Consider the following 20,227-nt stretch of genomic DNA (forward strand, 5'->3'; position numbering starts at 1 on the left):
TATATGTTCTTTCCACTTTTGAGGCCGAGAAAGCCAACCTTAACTTTGGGAGGAAAGTAGAAAATAAGAAATTCTCAGCACATCAAATTAAAAAAAAATAAAATGTGTAAAAGAGAAAGAATAATTTCCGTTCCTCCCCAAACATATTGCCCCAAGGAAAACTTTTATTTTTATTTTAACAGTTTGGTGTGAGTGGTCAGAAATTCTGTCCTTTTAATTTTCTCTTCTCCCTCTATTGACTCAGCTCAGTACTATAACTTGTACCTAATACGTTCTCCAAAAACAAAACAAATACACACGCACATATACATATACATACAAATACACATACATAATACACATAAATATATGTATATGCATATATACAAACAAAGATATGCATACATATACATGTGTACGTAAAAACAATTTTCTCCCTCATCCATTTACTTTTCTCTTGGTGGAGCAAAAGCCCACCCTATGAGAGGTGTGTTTGAACTGATTTGTCTTCCTGAACTGATGTCTTGGTACTATAGCTCATTATTCTAGGAATAGAATAAAAGAGGAAACGAGAAAGTATTGATTCAGCCCGCATTTGCTCACTTGCAGACATGGGGACATATTGGTCCCCTCTGGTCCCACTTTTGGTCTTCCATGATAAATATCACTTTGGGTGTTTTAAAGATAATTAATGGAAGTTTTTGTATTGAATTACTTTTCTTTGCACATACCCTGGAATCAGGCTGATTTTCCTTCCTTGTATATCCATAATAATTAAAAAAAAAAGAACAATACAGCTCCACAGACCCTCATCAATTTCAAATTTTGAAAAGACCAGCTCCCATTTTTGTGTATTACTTTCACTTATGACTGTCTCTTTGATACACATTTTTTAAACCATCAAAATTTTCTCCTAAGAGAAAGGCAACTCCCACACACAAATGCTCGTCTTCCACAGGAATTGGCTTCTGAAGTTTTATCAATAGATAAAAAGTGTTTTCCTCCTCTAAAGGAAGCCCAATTCTCAGGGAGCAGTTGAGAGACATATTTTATTTTGAGAAAGTTATTTCATTCTTGTGTGTAGATTTCAGCTTCAGTTGTAGCAGAGTTAGACAAGGTCATCTACTTTCTTTTTAATGGGGAAAATTGTGGATGAATTGCCGGGAGGAGGGCTATGGAAATGACCAACCGTGCCTGTTAACCTACCTGGTTGTGGAAGAAATCTTCTGAATATTTCTGCAGGGTGCTCCTTTTCAATGACTCCCTGGGCTAGCAAGTGTATACACATATGTGATATAGGCCTTTATATAGTTGAGTCTCCATTCCTTAGAGAGTAAATTGTAATGTTCCCCAGACATGACTGCCCCAGGGTCACAGACCCTCCAGAGTGCAACTGTGATTAGAAATTTTCAATTAGAAAAAGATTACCTTATACAAACAAAGGTAATATCAGGTCTTATTTCAAATAGAATGATCTCATCACAAAATCACTAGTTCTTGGTTATGAATGTCCAATTTAATTTGTATAAACAAGACAAAGAAAAGCAAAAACAAATGGCAAAAATTTTAAATATCACAAACACTTCTAATATTTTGTCACCATTTGTTTATTTTTGTCCCTTCCTTTTCCTTTGATCTTCTTAGTCAGAAGGATTCTGATTTAATCTTTTGTTTTACCATTTCCTAACAGAGTGTATTTTATACCTAGAAGTTATAAATTTTTAAGCAGACAGATATATTTATTTTTTCTTTGCTCAGTATAGACATGAAGACAATAACAAATCCTCTTTATCTGCATCCTAATGACTTGATAAACAAATGAGAAGCAGTAGGATATATTGGAGTATATGAGCAAGACATTTGGTGTAAAACAAAATTGGCCTGACCTTGTTTCTCCAAAAGGGCCTGATGAGGCCGTTGAGTATGCATTGTATATCTGCTTTAAGCATTTACTATGTCCCAAAGACAAGAATAATGCCCTTAAAGAAAAAGATGTAACTTCCGCCATATTGGAATTTCCTTAAGGATCAGCATCTCACTCTAAACTAAGGATTAATTGCTTGCCTGCCTCACTCACCCTGTGACTACCCAGCTCGAGACCACAGACCAGCTACCTGCTGTGTTCATCAATTGTTGTGTGAATCGCTGTACTGGCTAGGCAATCTCTTGACTATTGTAAACGGGCATTCCAATCATGTGTGATACATGCTCTTTGACGGTGTATAACCACCCTGTACACCCCACTTCTTTGGAGTGCTCTATTCCTTTGTGAAAGAACTCTACCAGGCTATATGGTCCTCAGATCTGGCTCATAATGAAATAACCCTAATTTTGATTCAGTTTGCTTATGGACTATTTGTGTCAAGAAAGTTAAGATTTAACTTTTTAAAATCACTTGGTATTAATTTGTTGTACGATCTGAGGCAAGGATCTAATCTATTTGTTTGTCCAAATAGCTAATTCCTCTGATATTATTATTTTTTTTTTCATTTGAGGAAGATCAACCCTGAGCTAACATTCATGCCAATCCTCCTCTGTTTTTTTTTTTTGCTGAGGAAGACCGGCCCTGAGCTAACATCTATTGCCAATCCTCCTCTTTTTTTTCCTTTTTCTCCCCAAAGCCCCAGTAGATAGTTGTATATCATAGTTGCACATCCTAGTTGCTGTATGTGGGACACCACCTCAGCATGGCCGGACAAGTGGTGCCTTGGTGCGCACCTGGGATCTGAACCCGGGCTGCCAGTAGCAGAGCATATGCACTTAACCTCTAAGCCATGGGGTCAGCCCCTGATATTATTAACTTAATAGTCCATCTCTTTCTTATTAATTTATAGTTAACAGAGTTTAAAAATATCCTCTTCTTTACTAAAATAACTTAATAATAACCAGCTTCTGTATATCATAAAAACCTTGGAGTTTTAGAAATTTTGGTAGGTACAGGGCATTTCTATATATCCTTTCTTTTTGTAAAATGTATATATATATATATATATTACCAGAATATAAATAAAGTGAATGTACACTGATTATAAAATTTTATATATAAAGAAGGTTAAAAAATATATAAATCATCCACTAGAAGTAACAGCTCTTTAAGGTTTTTTGTGTTTTTTCCTTCATATTTTTAGGCATTTTATTAAATTGGGCTCATAGAGTACATGACAATTTACTGCTTATAATTTCCATTTTTTAACCACCAATATATCAGGATTTTACACACTATTCAATATTCTCCCCAAAACATGCTTTCTAATATATCTGTAACATTTCCCATTTTAAAATTTTGTGATTTGTTTCTAATTAGTTAAAATAATAATGCTGTGGTTAATTCTATCATTCAGAATTTGTTTAGAATGGTCCAATATCTTCAAGAAAAAATACTAAAAGATACAAATGTTGAAGAAGAGAATGTGTGTACTTTAAATCTTCTTACATATTGTTGAATTATCTTTTTCTGGCATTGTTTCTTGGAAAGTTGTTTGTGTTAACATGTTGCCTCCAATTTATGTCCTCTCACTTCTCTGGAAATCATTCCAGTAAATATTTTGCCCCCATTTTTCTACTGAAAGTCCCCTTATCAAGATCATGTTATTTAATCTATCAGCAATATTTGCAGAGTTAATCATTCCTGATTAACTTTCTTCACTTGGAATCTCCCGCTCCTGATTCTCCTCCTGGATGTCCCTCTCAGTTTCATTGTTGGTTCCTCTTCATTGCCTTCACCTCTAAATGTTGGAGAGCCACAAGCTCAGACCTCTGTCATTTTGTCTGTTTATGTCCATACATCTTCCTTTACTTATTAATTTCATTCAGTTTTATACCATTTAACAGTATTTATATGCCAATGATGCCAAATAAAACATTTCATCCCAGTACACACCTCTGAATTCTAGACTCCCACATTCAACATCCTACTTGACATCTTTACTTGGATGTGCACTAAGCATCTTAGATTCAGTGTCCAAAACTGAGTTCCTAATACCCTGCCCCTCTGCACCTCAAGCCTGCTCCTCTCAAACTCTTCTTATCTCTGCACATGGAAACTCTGTGGTTGCTCCAGCCAAAATCCCTATAGTGACCTTTGACTTCTTTTGCTCATATCCCACACCCAATCTGGTAGGAATTCTGGTTGGTGCTACCTTCAATGTATCCAATCCAACTACTTTTACCACATAAAATGTTACTCTGTAGTCTTATCTAGCATCCTGTCACTAGGTTCAGTGTTTCTATACTTTCCCTCTCCAGTTTTTTTTAACACAGAGTAATTCTTTCAAACAGTGAATTAGGTTATCTCAGTCCTCGGCACAGAATCCTTCAATGGTTGCCCATTTCACCCGGAGTAAAATCTAAAATTCTTACAAAGGCCCACAAGATCTGTAATAATCTGGCCATTGTTAGCTTTCTAACCTCAGCTATCTTCATCTCTGTCTCCCCCATTCCCGTCCTTCTATCCACATTGACTTCAAATACTCCCGGGCACTCCAGCATTAGTCATTTGTATTTGTTCCCTCTACATGGAATACTTTTTCTTAGATATCTTTATGGCCCACTCTTTTACCCCTGGACACTTTCACAGTGGTGTAGTGTGAGAACGCTGGAGCCAGATGATCCAGGTCAAAATTTTGGCTCTGCCATTATGTGCCATGACTGTACTTGGTCACATAGTGTCCTGTGTCTTGTTCTTATCATCTTTAAAGGAAAAATAGTAATAGTACCTGCCTCAAGTGCTGCTTTGAAGATTAAATGAGTTAAAGTTTGTAAAGATCTAGAATTATGTCTGGATTACCCTAAGTGCTAAATAAGCATTAATCACCACCACTGCTACCTCCTTCCTTGATTTATTTTTTCTCTATATCATTTATGACTATATAATATCTTACTTGGTTAGTTTGTTTGTCGTCTCTTTGTTATTTATTGTTTGGGCAGAAGTTTTGGTCAAATTTTAGCCTCTTGATCTGCAGTTCCTGACACAAACTGGAGACTCAATAATTGTGACTCCCAGCAGTGCCGTAAGAGTGTCCATTTTCTCTGCACTAACATGGATAATTATGTATTCTTTTCACTTTGCTAAGCTCATTCTGTAAAAATTATGTTTCCTCTTTTATGTATATTTACTTAATCATTAGTAAAATGTATATTATTAGTGAAATTTATATTTTATATTTATATTTAGCTAATGATTAAATTAATGTACATAAAAGAGAAAACATCATTTTAAAATAATAAGCCTGGCACCATTGGGAGTCAAATTGACAAAAACTTTCTGAGACATTTGTTTATTGTTCAACAATAATTTATTGAGTCCCCAGTTTCTGTCAAGAACTACAGAGAAAGCAGCAAAAACAAAAGAGACTTCTATTGAGTTATTTTTCCTTCCAATTCAATTTACATAAGGGTTTTTTTAACCCAATATTTTGGTACTTAATTCCTAATGTCTCTAATTTCAATCTTTCTTAACTACAAAGATGTTTATGGCTATGCATAAATAATACGCTGCATATGCCTTTGTTTGAATTCCTTAATTTTCTATTTAAACACACACACATGCAATTATTTCTCTGATACTTTTAAACTGAAAATTTGATTTATTTCTTCAAGTGAGTTTCCTTTATTTACTTTTCCTGGAGTGACTTAATTGATATCTTTTAATATAATGTTTGCACTGTTATGAAATTTTTGTCCTGGCCTATTTCTAGAAAATGATCAAACTATAGTTATAAGCATTTTATCATAGTTCAGTTAATAATCCAGATTCTGAAGGTATACAGAAACCAATAATTTGTCTAATTATTGCAACTCACAGACCATCACCTATGTTCAAACTGTGCACACATGGCATGTTCTGTTCTTATGTTGCTAGTATGTATACTATAAATTTGCTATTTTTATCTTATTTTCCTTTGAGTAGGCCTTTACTTAGCTGACTCTTTTGGATTTCTTTATTCTGGGAAGGACTAAACATCCATTAAGTATTCTTTAATGCATCTAACAAGGCCTTCTGGTCATAGCCTATGTCAAAAATCTTAATTGTGAGAAAAGTATTAGTTTGACATTGAATTTGAAAAAGTTTAATCGGTGATTATGTTTCCAAATTATTTGGTACTGGTTAATATGAAGTCTCGCCACAGAATTTACACGTTCCCAAGGGCCTATTGCCTGCCCATACTGCATAATATGGAAGCAATTGGGTTAGCCTTTCCATTTCTAGTCAGGTTGCAAAAGTTCAGAATACCTTGGAAAATTAAGAAAAATGTCATTTTCTGTAGCTACCATTCTTCGTCTGTTGATTTTAATTAAATAATTGCTGATCATTAAGTAAAAAGAAACTGAAGTCAGAGTTCACTTAAGTGTTGATGATGAACTGTCTCTCTGGGTCTTGTTACCAAACTCTTCATTGCAAACAGAATCTCCTACTGTCATTGTTAAAAGTGGGTTTACTTGCTACTCAGTTTCAAGGGGCCTTATTAAAAGGACTGGATTCTCAGCTTTATCATGGGGACATATTAACTGAAACCAATCTCAACAAACATAAAGTTTCAACTTGAGACTAATTAACATTCAGCTTAATTTGAGTGTGTTGAGATCATTCATTATCTGATTCCTCAGGGATGGCTATTTCATCTACCTAGAAGTATCTTCCCTTGGGAGACAAGATAGCATAGTGGGAAGAGAAGAGGATTTGGAACCAGATCTAAGCTTGTGTTCAGGCCCTTCTACTATCTACCCACGTACTCTTGGGAAGGTCATAGATTCTGAGCCTCAATTAAGATGTAAAAACACTACCTACAGCACAGGGAAACTTTGAGGATTAATCCTATAATGGATATTAAATTACTTTGCCCACTGCAAATTGCTGATGCTGTAATAATTACAAGTAGAATGATAACAATAATGATAACAGTGACTAAAATTTATTGGGTGCTTATTACGTGCCAGGCAAGGTACTAAAAAAGTCGCATACATTGTATTATTATTCCTTACAAAACACTATGATGTAGGAAACACTTTTCAGATAAGAGAGCTCAGAGCATTTAAATAATTTGTCTTAAGTCACAGTCCATGAATGTGTTACCTAGAATCAAGAGTCAAGGTGCAGCTGGAGAATGGATACTATTAACCACTATTCTCTAGACTATATTATTATAGCATCTCTTTTAGTACTTGTAGTAAAAATCTTGGATACTCGTGCTCTTTGTAGTTATAATAGGAATATTGCCTTAGATAGCTAGAAAAATACAGATATAAGTATATGTACACATAAACGTATATCACTAAATTGTTTTAGCTATCTCAACCAAAGCAATTCTTTTTCTCCCTCCAAAAAAGAACCCCACTCTATGAATTCCATATCACACCAATAACATAACCCAGGGAATAATAAACTTTATAACAGTACATCTCTAAATTCTCTAATATTTTAAGGAGCATACACACTATCTATAACATGTAATTATTTTTCATTTTGAATTCCATTCTTTTTCCACTAATTTTTCTACATATCAGTCTCTTTCAAATTTGCTCCATGTTATTCCATCATGTTAAGCCACCATTTTGTTTGAGAGAGCGCTTGAAATGCATCTGATTATGTTAATCTTGTGTATAAGATGTTTCTGTAGTTTCTCTCTGCTATAGGATTTAGTCCAGATTCATTAGTATGACCCACAATGCTCTATGAGGTCATGGCCCTGACTGTCTTTCTAACTTCTTCTCCTGCTTTTTCCCTCCCTGTCCACCACACAGCTCCTCTCCTTCATTGATTGTGGCTGTACTTCTTGTCTTTGCACATTCTGTGTCACCGAAATATTTTTCCACAGCTTTTCCCCCCTTTATAATGTCTAAGTCCTTCTCATCCTTCTAATACAAGCTCAAAAGTTAACATTGTAGCAGGATTATCACCAAATTCCCTCAATCTTCTTCTTACCAGATCCCTCAAAAGGGAAAAAAGAATGTTGATCGGTTATTTCTCAGTACACTCTGTGCCTTCCTTGTGTCACTGCTACATTTTTCATGCTGTATTATAACATATATTTTGCATATCTGTCTCCCTCGTTAGACTATGAGCTCTACCTGAGGGCAGGAACTCGGACAGAGTGGTACTTTTAACTCTGGAGTGGCAACACAGGTTATTGTTTTTAATATTTTCCGTAAACATTGGAGTAATTTGAATAAAATTACCTAAAAGAAAAGCAGCAACATAGTAGAATATTATCACGTTCATGAAATTTCTTAGCCCAAAGCTGTATTTCGTTAGTGCCTTGTTTATTTGAATATGTTTAATATATGTCTTAATTCAATACACACATAAATAAGAGATCTGACATTACTATAAATAGGCTATTCCCCATTGAATTTTTTACATTTCTAGTATACACGGGTGCCATATTTGGCAAAATTTCATTATTCTGATTCATTGATTTCTCTGGGTTTTGCTGATCATGTTATTTGTGAAGCATTTTTATTTCTTCCTTTTAAAAATCCATGCCTCTTATTTTTCGTTTGTGCAGATTTGCTGGCCTCTATAATAATATTTTTAATAGATATGTCCTGATATTTCAAACCCCAAATTGGTGCAACTAGTTATGAATTATAAAAATTTTCATCTTTTTACTAAATAAATTATTATATAATAATTTTTTATAATGAAAAATTTCAAACATACACAAAATTGGAAGAATGACCCCATAACTACTGCCCATCTTCAACGTGTCCATTTATAGTCAGATATGTTTCATCCATGCCTCTCACCCCGTCCACTAACCCCCAAAGCTATTTTGAAGTATATACCACACTTCACACCATTTCATCTGTTGATATTCTCCAGGCAAAGGCCACCAGGGGCAAATCTCTAGTCAAAGTTGTGTTACTGTTTCTTGTCTCAACACGCGAGATTACACACCATGGAAAACGGGCATCTCAGTAAGAGGTCTTAGGGAAAGCTTGCTACAGGATTTCAAACTGTGTGGTTATTTCTGGTATGGTTCAACAAAGCACGGCTGCGCTCTGGATTGGGTGCAGTCAGAGAGTGGCAGCATTTTAATGATTCGGTATGTTAATGGTTCTTATTCAGACCATGGACAAATTGGAGTACAGCTAAAGCTTTAACAGTTAAAGAAGAGCAGTCCCCCACAGTAGCCAGGTGAAAAGGATGTTTCACCATTTTTGTGGTTTAGACAGTGTTCTTGATTTTATCTCTGCCCAGACATTATTACTGAGTGATCCTGTTTTTGTCTTGCTTCATCACCACTACCAAGTAAACTTCTTTCTGTGAAACTATTGTTGTCATTCTGTGAAATTATTGATATTCTGTAACAGAATACTACAGCTTAGCTTTTAGGGCCAAACTAGATCCTAGTTTCATCCTGAATGAAGACAGAATGGTTCTAAAAATAAAATTGCCCTTTCTGTATAACTTGTTTTAAATGCTTTAGTTGAATAAAAGACTATCACCCAATTCTAAAAAATTCTGCAGTAACAAGAATAAGAATAAGCCTAAGAATAAGAATAGCTGACATTTATTGAATGTTTGACATTGCCTGGCCTAATTCTGTGTATTTAGCATTTATCAACTCATTTAGTCCTCTTATCAATACTAAGAAATGTCACACATTTTCAAGTTTAATACGTGAAAATCAAGATTTACAAAATAGATAAATTAAGTGGTCCTTAACACATTTTACCTTCAAAAAAGGATCATTTAAAAATATGTGAACTTGGGCCGGCCCCGTGGCTTAGCGGTTGGGTGCATGCGCTCCGCTGCTGGCGGCCCGGGTTCAGATCCCAGGCGCGCACCGGTGCACCGCTTCTCCGGCCATGCTGAGGCCACGTCCCACATACAGCAACTAGAAGGATGTGCAGCTATGACATACAACTATCTACTGGGGCTTTGGGGGAAAATGAATAAATAAATAAAATTATTAAAAAAAAAATATGTGAACTTAAAATTCCTTGAAAGTTTGCTTTAATTTAATTAAAATATCCTTTGTTTTACAAGCATAAGATTTTCAGCAATATATCTGGAGTGTAAGTACTCTGATGAATTTAGTTTACACTTTTTTGTATGCTTATTTGTATTTCCTTCATATTTTCTCAATTATATTTCTTCTGTATGTATTAGTTCAGAGGAGCCCATATTTTTTCTACATATTTTGATTCACCAAAGTAATATTGGAAAATAATCTACAAAGAAGTATTATCAGTAATTACATATTTATAGACTATTTTTTTTCCTCAGGCCTTCTTCTTAGCACTCAATTTGGTTTGCAAGTAATTAAATTAAGCATAGAATGTTGGCATCTTATTATATAAGTAACCACACAAGTTGAGGACAGTTAGAGATAATTTCTCCAGAAAGTCTCAACTTATAGATGAGAAAAGTGTGTTTGTGTGTGTGTCTGTGTGTGTGTGTGTATTAAGCTTCTTTCCTTAGGTTTTAAACCAAGGCAGTTATATACAGTCATGCATACCATGACGACATTTCGGCCAAGGACAGACTGCATGTATGACGGTGGTCCCAGAAGATTAGCACCGTATAGCCTAGCTGTGTAGTAGGCTGTACCATCTAGGGTTGTGTAAGTAACTCTACATTGTTCCCACAGCAATGAAATCACCTAATGACGCATTTCTTACGAAGTATCTCTATTGTTAAGAGACACATGACTGTAATAACAAATGGGACCCTGTGACATCAAAGTGCCAAAGTGAAATATGATTAGACTGTACAGAAACAGCTGTGAATCTGGTTATGGGGGAAGACGGGAGATTCTCAGGAACATTTGAAGTTAACGTCACTGATAGGCAAAGGGATGATAAAGGCAGAAAGTCCTCTGCCCCATATGTGGTAATTTTTCCCTTTACTTTCTTTTCCAGGTTATGTGAGCAACATGGGGGATCCACTTTCTGTGCCAGGCTCAGGCTCACATATCTTTCCAATCATTTTTTTAACTTATGAAAATTTAATTTAAATCTAGTTTTTGGCAGACATTTTTGTGGATCATCATTCATTTTTCTTTTAATCCCAGTGTTGTATAATTTGTATAGTTGGAAATTTAAGGTACTCATTAAAAAATTAAGCTTTATACTTGGACAAAATTGAACTCAAATCTTATTTTTTTCCAGTTAACAGCTACAGGTGTGTTAAAGAATGACACAAACTGTTTTGAATTTCCTTATTCTTTAAATACCTATCTCAGTAGGGGCTATGAAAGTTAACTCAGACAGTCCACTTAAAGCACTTCACCCAGCACCTCACCCAGAAAAACATACAATAGTTGCTGGTTCTATTTTTGCTTTGAAAAGTTTAGAACTAAATAAATTGATAGTTTATAATGTAATATTTAGTAAAGGTAACGAAAGTGGCCTCTTTTTTTCAAGAAGAAAGATGATTATTTTAGTAGCAGTAACAGAGACCCTAAAAAGAGTCAGTTTAAAATGCGATCATAAACACACCCAAAGAGATATTTAAAAGCATTAAATTTCTTTAAAGATCACAAAAAATAACTCCTTAGCTTTATGTTTTCATTTTGTTGATTTTAAAATGAAGCATATCATGTTGCCAACTATTTCTAAAAAGGCTAATACCCCATTACCCGAAACCAAATAAAAGGATCATGGATCTAATAACAAAGTTAATAATTAAGTATAATAGTCAGCATTTCTGAGTGCTTGCTATATGCTAGGAACTATAATCTTATTTAATCCTCACAATGAGTCCAAGAGAAAGGAACTATTATTGCCTTTTGCAGATGAGGAAACCAAGATACAGAAACGTGAAACAATTTACCAATGACAGCTGTTACTTGGAAAAGTTAAAATTGTTTGCCAAACTGTATGAGTGTAGAGACTATGTTCCTAACCACACATTTATGTAGAGTAGGCAATGAATTATAATGGTGTGAAGTGGCTCCAAGGAACTACACTGACACAGAATTACTGTCAGTAAACGCTCCATGTCCAGGTAGCTCTGCTGGTGCTCTCCTACCAGCTGAATGCAGAAGGCGGAGTGTTAGGGAAATTACCTGGAGTGTTACAACCAAAAATCCTTGCTGTTAAACTTCGACATGTTTTTCAAATTATCTGTGCAGCAAGCTTGAAGTAGAAGATCCCAGATGTTGATTGATTTCAGTACCACCCAAATTTCTCAGTATGACACATAATTAAGGTAAAGCCACTAGTTCCCAATTCTCTTTCTTTAATTATGAAGAAGAAACCATGATCAAACAGAATTCAGAACTCTCTCTCTTTCTCTCTCCTTTTACAATTCAGCAACTCAAAATTTACAAAAGGGCTTTCATGTAGAAATCACCGAGAATGAAACAGCTGGTGAGACATATTCTGAGTGAATTTGAGCGCTTAAGGAATTTGGCTCTATCATTTTTCAGCATTGTGACTCTAGATAAAACACAACTCACAGTCCTCTGATCACTCCCTGTCCAATGAGTTTTCAGTTATTTGATAGCCAAACACAACCTTTCTTTAACTCTTTTCAGTGCATTTTTTACCTCCTGATTTCTCAAGCTATAGATCAATGGGTTTAACATGGGAATCACTACCACATAAAACACTGAAGCAAATTTATCTGTATTTAGAGAATGGCTTGAATTGGGCAGTACATACATAAAAATGATTGTCCCATAAAATATTGTGATGGAAGTCAGGTGGGAAGCACAGGTAGAAAAAGCTTTCTGTCTTCCTTCAGCAGAATGGATCCTCAGAATGGCGAAGAGGATGAAGACATAAGAAATTATCACAATCAGTAGAGAGCAAAGAGTATTGAACCCAGCAATGATTAACAACATCAATTCTTTGATATGAGTGTCGTAACAAGCCAGAGCAACCAAGGGAACATCATCACAGTAGAAGTGGTTGAGCACGTTGGAGCCACAAAAAGACAAGTGGAATGTCGCCACTGTCTGGACAAGACCCACAGCAAATCCATAAACATATGTGCTAACAATTATTCGATAACAGAGTTTTCTAGGCATGAGAATGACATAGAGCAAAGGGCTGCAGATGGCAACATATCGATCATATGCCATAATTGCAAGCAAATACAGTTCACAAACTACAAATGTGATGAAGCAGCACACCTGAACGGCACATGCATAAAATGTGATACTTTTAATGTCACACAGGAAATGCACCAATGTCTTTGGGGTGACAGATGAAGTAAAAGAAAAATCGACGAAAGCCAGATGGCTCAGGAAAAAATACATGGGTGTGTGAAGGTGAGGACTGATTTGGATCAGCACAATCAAACCAAGGTTACCCATGACACTAGCTAAATAGATCACTAGGAATACAGCAAAGAGAATGGCTTGCAGCTCTGCATCATCTGTGAGTCCCACGAGGATAAACTCAGACACTGCTGAATGATTGCCTTTGGCCATGCAATAGATTTAAAAGTTTTTTTTAATATATGTATTTTAAAAGCCTCCAGAGCAAACATTCTGAGTATTCTTGTCTCCACCGGCAATAATCAAGCAGATGTTAGGAGCTGGTTCTGACCCACCATCATCTTATGTCGAACACAATCAAAGGAGAATCTTCACGTTACTTCTGGTTTCAGAAGGAAGTGGTTTGTTCTAGGCAGAAATTCCAAAGCATGAAACCCTATGAAGATTTGTAAATATAGAAAGATGATATTTTATTTAAAATTTAATGTAACAGAGTAATCTATTTTATAACTATTTCTAATAAGAGAAATTAAAGATTGAGAGTTATTTGAACACAGATAAAAATAATTTTTAAATTCTTAGAATACTTAAAAAATTATACTAATTCCTTTGAAAATTTTTAATTAAGAGGAAGCAGTAAATTAAAAATATTTATTCCAGAAGAAGCAATATGAGAGGTCATAAAAATTTTTTGAATATTGATGGTCTCTATACCACATATTCAGGATAATTTTTATTTTATTTTATTCTCTTACTATGACTCCCAGTTTTTCTTCTTTTGTTATGTAGTGTTTGTAAATTAAAGGGAGAAAAAGAATCCTTAGGAATGTGGATAGTCTTTCTTTTGAAAGCCGCATAATAGGATTAAAAAGACATAAGTGATTCAGGAAACACATTTATCATGAACCTTCAAACATCCAAATGCAAATCAGGAAAAGAGAAAAAATTCTAGGATGAGTTTGTAGAAATACCAACTGGAGGTTTCTGGCTTATTAAATGGAAGCAGCTTTTCATGACCTTTACTTGAACAGAAGAGAGATATATGTTTGATATTTTTTTTTCAATATTGTATCTCAAAATATCTTTACATCAACACTATAGATTGGCAATATAGCCATCATCTTCACTTTCAGATATGGAAACTGAGGGTGAGAGCTTACGCCCTCTTCATGTTTCACGATTAGTGTCGGGTGAAGCACAATAACTCACTAAACCAGTCCTTCATTCCTTAACACCAATTCGTACTTTATAGAAATGATCACCTTTCAGAGAAGCAAGAACTGCCCTATCAACCAGAGATCAAGGCAATTTTGGAAAGGCAATCTACAAGTTTGTCCGTGTCAAATGTTTAGAACAGTGCCTATCTTATACTGTGTATTAAATCAATTTTATCTCTTAAAAGTATTAATAGTATTTAGATTGAGACTTACTCTGCAGAAACCTGTGTGTGGTCCCATCACACTGATGACTGTAGAAGGTTGTTGTTTTGCAATGTTTTGAAGTGTTCTTCCATTGCATTACTAACTAGTGATCTCAAATTGTTGCATTTCCTGGCTCTTATTCTTTCTAGTACTAATATTCCTCTGATGTGTTGGAGCTTGTGTAGCTCTTGCTCTGATATTACCAAACTCTCCAACATCTTCAATCATTTTCTTCTCTTTTCCTTAAACTGAAACTTGGTTCCCCCTTGAAAACCTGCTTCTCCCCAGGTCACTTCTCCGTATGCTGCTCCATTTGAAACTCGCCACGTATTTTAAGTCTAGCAGGTGAGAGAAGGCTTTCTTCTCATGTGGAGCATTGTCCTTATTTATTGTTACATCTTGCACTTGTGTCAACTCCCCTGATACTGATACCGGCTCAAGACAAGGTTGACATGAGGGAAGCCATATCGTAGAAAAGAAAAACTCTATTGTAACTTTGAATGACCTCTGACAAACCAACCCAGCTAGGTATGCACCCTCCAGGAGATCTAACCGCTCTGTAGATTTTACGACTCCTGCTTGTGCATGTACCTGCCAGCTGAGATAAGATGATAACTTTGTTTTTTTGAGTTCCTTAGGAATGTGATGACCCCAAAACAGAGTGTCTATGCTGATAGCCATCATCAGTGAAAACTGAAAGATCTGCTGTGGCACTCCTAGTCTGTAACACCAGAAGGTCAACATTCCTAACCCTCTCCGTATAACCCAATGGCCTATATAACTGCTGTAAGATTTTGTGCCCCCTTAAGTTGGTTCTTTTGGACATGAGTTGGCCATCTTCTCTCTTGCTATCAAGCTGTAATAAAAAAGTCCTTTTGCTCCTACCACCTTGTCTCTTGACTATCGGCATGTCTTGCAGAGAGCAGAAGGCCCCACATTGGGCTGTAACAATACTTTCAGGCTTATACTCACATTCACTGTTGTCACACGAATAGCCAGGTCCCTCCCTCTGATTCACTGAAGATGCTGGTACTGAGATCATTCTGTTCCTCTTCCACAGAGTTGTCATTAGTGCCCCTGCACACCACCTATTTCATAATATGGCTTCTCAGACTCTTGATCTGGATATTAGTGACCCCACCACCATGCCACTTGAGCGTCCGTGCCCGTGGCTCCATTTTGAAAATTGTTTTATCTAGAAATTGATTGAATGCTAAGTATCCAAAATTAAAACATTATCTTATGACCACAACTCTCTGCTCTTTCCTTTTCACCTGTTATGACACTGTGACTTTTCTTTAACCTATTCAAGTCACTATTCCTCTCACTCCACTAATCATCCTTTATCTATGTCACCTCCTTTATTCCATTCTTACCCTATACAGCTTAGACTCCGTGATTTATTATGACAACCTCGCTTTCCAACATCCAAAACTTTCTTGCCCTGTTTCCTTTCAGATATACTAAAATCTGGATATTCTGAAATATTCTTCTCTTTGCAATTATTCCTGAACAACCAAGAATGCCATCTAGGTAAAAGTGAGTCATTACAAACTTATCACATTCAAAACCCAGTAGTCGCTTACTGGATCTACTTTTTCCCAAGTCAGTGTTTTGTTTCCCAGTCTGTGTGCAGCTATTTCAACCCTTTGGATGCTTTCATGCTCCCCATACCACACACCTTACTCTCAGTAGTTGCTAACAATTCCAACATCAGAGGGAGACTTCAAGTACCAAAATGGACCTTTCTCAACTTCTCGTCACCAGTTGCACAAAACTACCTCATTCCACATCTATCCTTTCTACTTTTTGGAGGGTGAGATGGGAGTGGGGCATTCTCTTTCTAATATCTAAACTTACATTTTGGTTCCCAAACTCTTGTCTCCCATATCTTCTTCCTTGACTAATTTATTCAACCTTTCCCATCAATCTAAAAATAAAACACATGCAAAAAGCCTCACCAGTGACGTCTGACTTCTCTTCCTTTACCTTTACCTGTTAACCTCTGTTCTTCTCTTCATCCCTGCAGTACCAAACACCCTGGAAAAGTCATTCACCTCATCCTTCCCATATATGTCTCAAAGTATTGTATTCTGAAATTTGTTCTCAACATAAATGCAATGCAATTATGCATTTCAACTTCGCCAACTTGCTTCTTAGTCCCAAAGACACTGAAGATTTCTTTTATAACATCTCTATAGCATTAGACACCATTGACATCAGCTTTCATCATGAAAACCATTGGTTTTCTTTATTACTTCCAAGTCACTAGAATTTCTGGGTTTTCCAATCTTTCTATCCACTTTTATTTTCCTTGGTGGCTCTGCTTCCTTTGTTTATGCTTTAGGTAAACTATTACTTTACAGTTCTTTCCTAAGGCAACTCATGTCACTTTTCACACTCTTACCTAATGTTATGGGAACAATTGTCCTTTACATGGTAGTGATGCAAAATTCTAAATTTCTAGGCCATATTTCTTCTCAGTACTCCAGGTATATTTATTTAATAGATTGCCAGACAACTTCATTTTGATATTACTAATGTACCTAAATTTAACATGTTCAAAAGAGAATTAAAAAACCATACTATACCACTCATATGCCTTAGGGCATATATTTTCTAACTCAGTGAACGATGCTGTCTTCCAACCAGTTACCCAGGTAAGAAACTGAGAAAACCTTTGTCATATATACCTCTAACTTCCACTAATAGAGAATTTATTATTAAACACTACTAATTATTTAACCTATTTTTTTCAAAACTGTCTACTTCTTACCTTCTATATTCTTTGACCTGTTTATTATAGCTTTATCACAACTTTCTGGGTTACTGTCTTCTAACATTGATCTTAGCCACCAGTCTTACCAACTTTTCCGTGCATATAGCACTTCGAGCGTATATTTCTAACTTTCAAATCTTAGCTTGTTATTTCCCTTGACTTTAGGATCGAGTCCAAACATCTTAACGTGGCTAACTTAACCTTTGATAAAGAATCCTTCTTTGCAGATAAGTGTGTCCTCTTATGACGTTCTTCGTGTAATGTCCATGCTCCAGCCATGTTGATTACTATGTTTCTCAGATGTGACCACAGAATTTTGTATGTCTTTGTGCCAGAATATCCTCCCCTTTATCTTCATTTATCTCATTTGCTACTATCTTCCTATTAAATCCTTCAGATCTCAGGTGAAATTTCACTTCCTTCTAGAGGTGTTTCAATACCTCTCAAGTATTACATCCAACAATTCATTCACCTGTCAATTTACTTGTTAACCTACTCTGAATTTCAAATTCTTGGTAAGCAAAGATAGTTCTATATTTTCCCTAATACCTGGTAGGACTCAGCAATTAGTAGACACTCCCAGTATAATAGTTGAATAACAGAACAAATGAATACAAAGATTGTGTTACCCCAAACCCTTTTTTACTACCTCAATTACCTTGATTTTTTTTCTTACTACATGCTGCCTTTTGTAATCCACAACATAACCAAAAAGAGTCCACTAGATCTTGAGGCAAACTGTGAATGCCAACAATATATAACATTTACTTAAGAATGGTGAGTATAATTTATATCATTCTCCTTCCCTCTAAAACATTTTCCTTGCATTACATCATTTTAAGCAATTTCTGAACAAAACAATGTAATGATGTCTCACAAGCATGAACAATTATACTATGGTTAATCTTTTGGGACCCAATTTGCCTAACAGACAAGGGACAAACACTTGAACTTCAGATCACTATGCTGAACCCTGATATAATAAAGAATTAATAACCGATAGCAAAGTTTATTTTAACACATGGAAAACAACTTGCAATATGTTTGACTGTCTTTTATTCACTTTTCATACTTTAGTACGGACGTTTTTAAATTTTGAGTTTCAGTAAGAAGTCACAGTATGCATCAGATGAAAGTGAATTAGCTTGCCATTAGACTTTTCAAGGTTACCAAGAATTGACACGTTACACCAAAGGTCCAACCCTACATCTGACAATCAGTAGTCTGTGGAGCTATAAGCAGATAAAAATTAAATCACGAATTTCTCATCAACCTGGAGGTACATTTAGTTCCATCTCAGAAAATTGTTGTTTGAAATCTCTGGTCAAAGAGCAACATGATTTAGAATGAACTTCATTTTGTTTCCTGAAGTCTGTTGGAAAGCGTTTAAAGGCATTCAAATAACAGAGAAATTAACACTCCTCTTCAAACTCTCTAACAAAACTGTTCAACTCCATTACACACAAGTATGTAAAGAAAGATAAACAGAAAGATATACAGCTAAAAAAATCACAAACAGTTGCTTATTTTTAGGAAAAAATAGCAAGCAATCAAGTCTTACAGAATGTGGATATTTTATCTTACACACGCTGTCTTCTGATTTTTTATAACACCATTCTAACAGTTAAAACAATAACAAAAAATCTTAAACATAAATTGTGGAGAAGTCTCTGTACTATTTTTTGCATTTTTTTGGTCACTAATCTATAATGATTGTACTAATGTGATTTTCCTCAGAGACTTGAAAGAAATTCCAGAAAGCTTGAAAGACATCTATCAGCATGTACACAGCTCTGGGCCTCTGAGAATACAGTCATCAATTGTTTTAGAAAGACATTTTAAACCTTTTCCTTCTGTCAAAATTATAAAATATATTTTCAGGATTTCTTCTTAGAGATAATTTAATTTTAAAAATGTGCAATTGATTATGTGATCACTATTGTTTAAATTACCTATTGCTGTGTAAAAAACCACCCCAAACCTTAGCAGCCTAAAGCAATGATGATTTATTATCTCTCACGTTTCTCTGGGCTGACTGGACAATCCCTCTCCACGTGGTGGCAGCTGGGGCGGTAGGACAGCTGTGTGATCCAAGTGACCTCAGTCACATGACTGACACTTGGCGAGGCTGTCAGCCGAAGTCCTTTCTTTTATCCTTGTGACATTTCCATGTGTCTACCTTGGGCTTCCAACAAGATGGTGGTTGGGTTCCAACATTTAGCATTCCCGTGGAGAAAAAGCATTCTGTTGGAGGAAAATGGTCTAGGCTGAGAAGCTGTACAATATAATATCACTTTTGAGCATTCTATTATTTGAAGCAAATCACAGGGCCAGAGTCCATAAGGGGATAACAGTATAAGTGTGAATATTAACAAAGGGATTCATGTGGATTATGTAGTAGTAATCTACCACGACCATGAACTTCCTGAATCTGCCTCAAGGCACTTACATAAACCCAAACAAACAAAAAATACAACACATTGAATCATTAGTGAATGCCTGAGAGTGTTAAATAAAGCACATTAATTTGAATTTAGAAGCATTTGCCCCTAAATCCTAACTTTGCCACATACATGCTATATGTTCTTGGGCAAGTCACTTGTCCTCTTTAAGATTCAGTTATTTTTAAAATGGGGATAATTCCCACCATGCAAGCTCACTATAATTATTCAACTTCAGGACGATGCATGTGGTAATACGGATCAAGATGGTCAGCTGCTTTATAATCATTATACTGAGTTAAATGGACCAACTTGCCATTTTCTTATGAACAGAAGGTTTTTTTTTTTTTTTAATCTACCAATGATTAAAAATGTAACCTAAGTAAAAATCTTAGAATAATTATTTCCCAAATTTGACATCTAATGTTTTGTTCT

General features: G+C 35.5%; 2 protein-coding genes across 2 annotated transcripts in view; one reads left to right on the forward strand and one right to left on the reverse strand.

Annotated features, from left to right (window-relative positions):
• LOC101407136 (olfactory receptor 5AP2) overlaps window positions 1-20,227 on the forward strand; it is a 508,331-nt gene that overhangs the window by 57,297 nt on the left and 430,807 nt on the right. The gene's annotated exons all lie outside the window — the stretch shown is intronic.
• On the reverse strand, window positions 12,423-13,385 carry LOC101403902 (olfactory receptor 5AL1-like). The gene has a single exon (XM_004443812.2). It carries the CDS (start codon window positions 13,362-13,364, stop codon window positions 12,423-12,425), a length of 942 nt encoding a protein of 313 aa, XP_004443869.2. The 5' UTR covers window positions 13,365-13,385.

Source organism: Ceratotherium simum, chromosome 34 (genome assembly GCF_057802395.1).
Source record: "Ceratotherium simum simum isolate JZ-2026a chromosome 34, ASM5780239v1, whole genome shotgun sequence".
Lineage (NCBI taxonomy): Eukaryota > Metazoa > Chordata > Mammalia > Perissodactyla > Rhinocerotidae > Ceratotherium > Ceratotherium simum.

Bases quoted from the DNA above. Each gene is read 5' to 3' on its own strand.
- LOC101403902 (XM_004443812.2), bottom strand. From the start codon at position 13,364: ATGGCCAAAGGCAATCATTCAGCAGTGTCTGAGTTTATCCTCGTGGGA.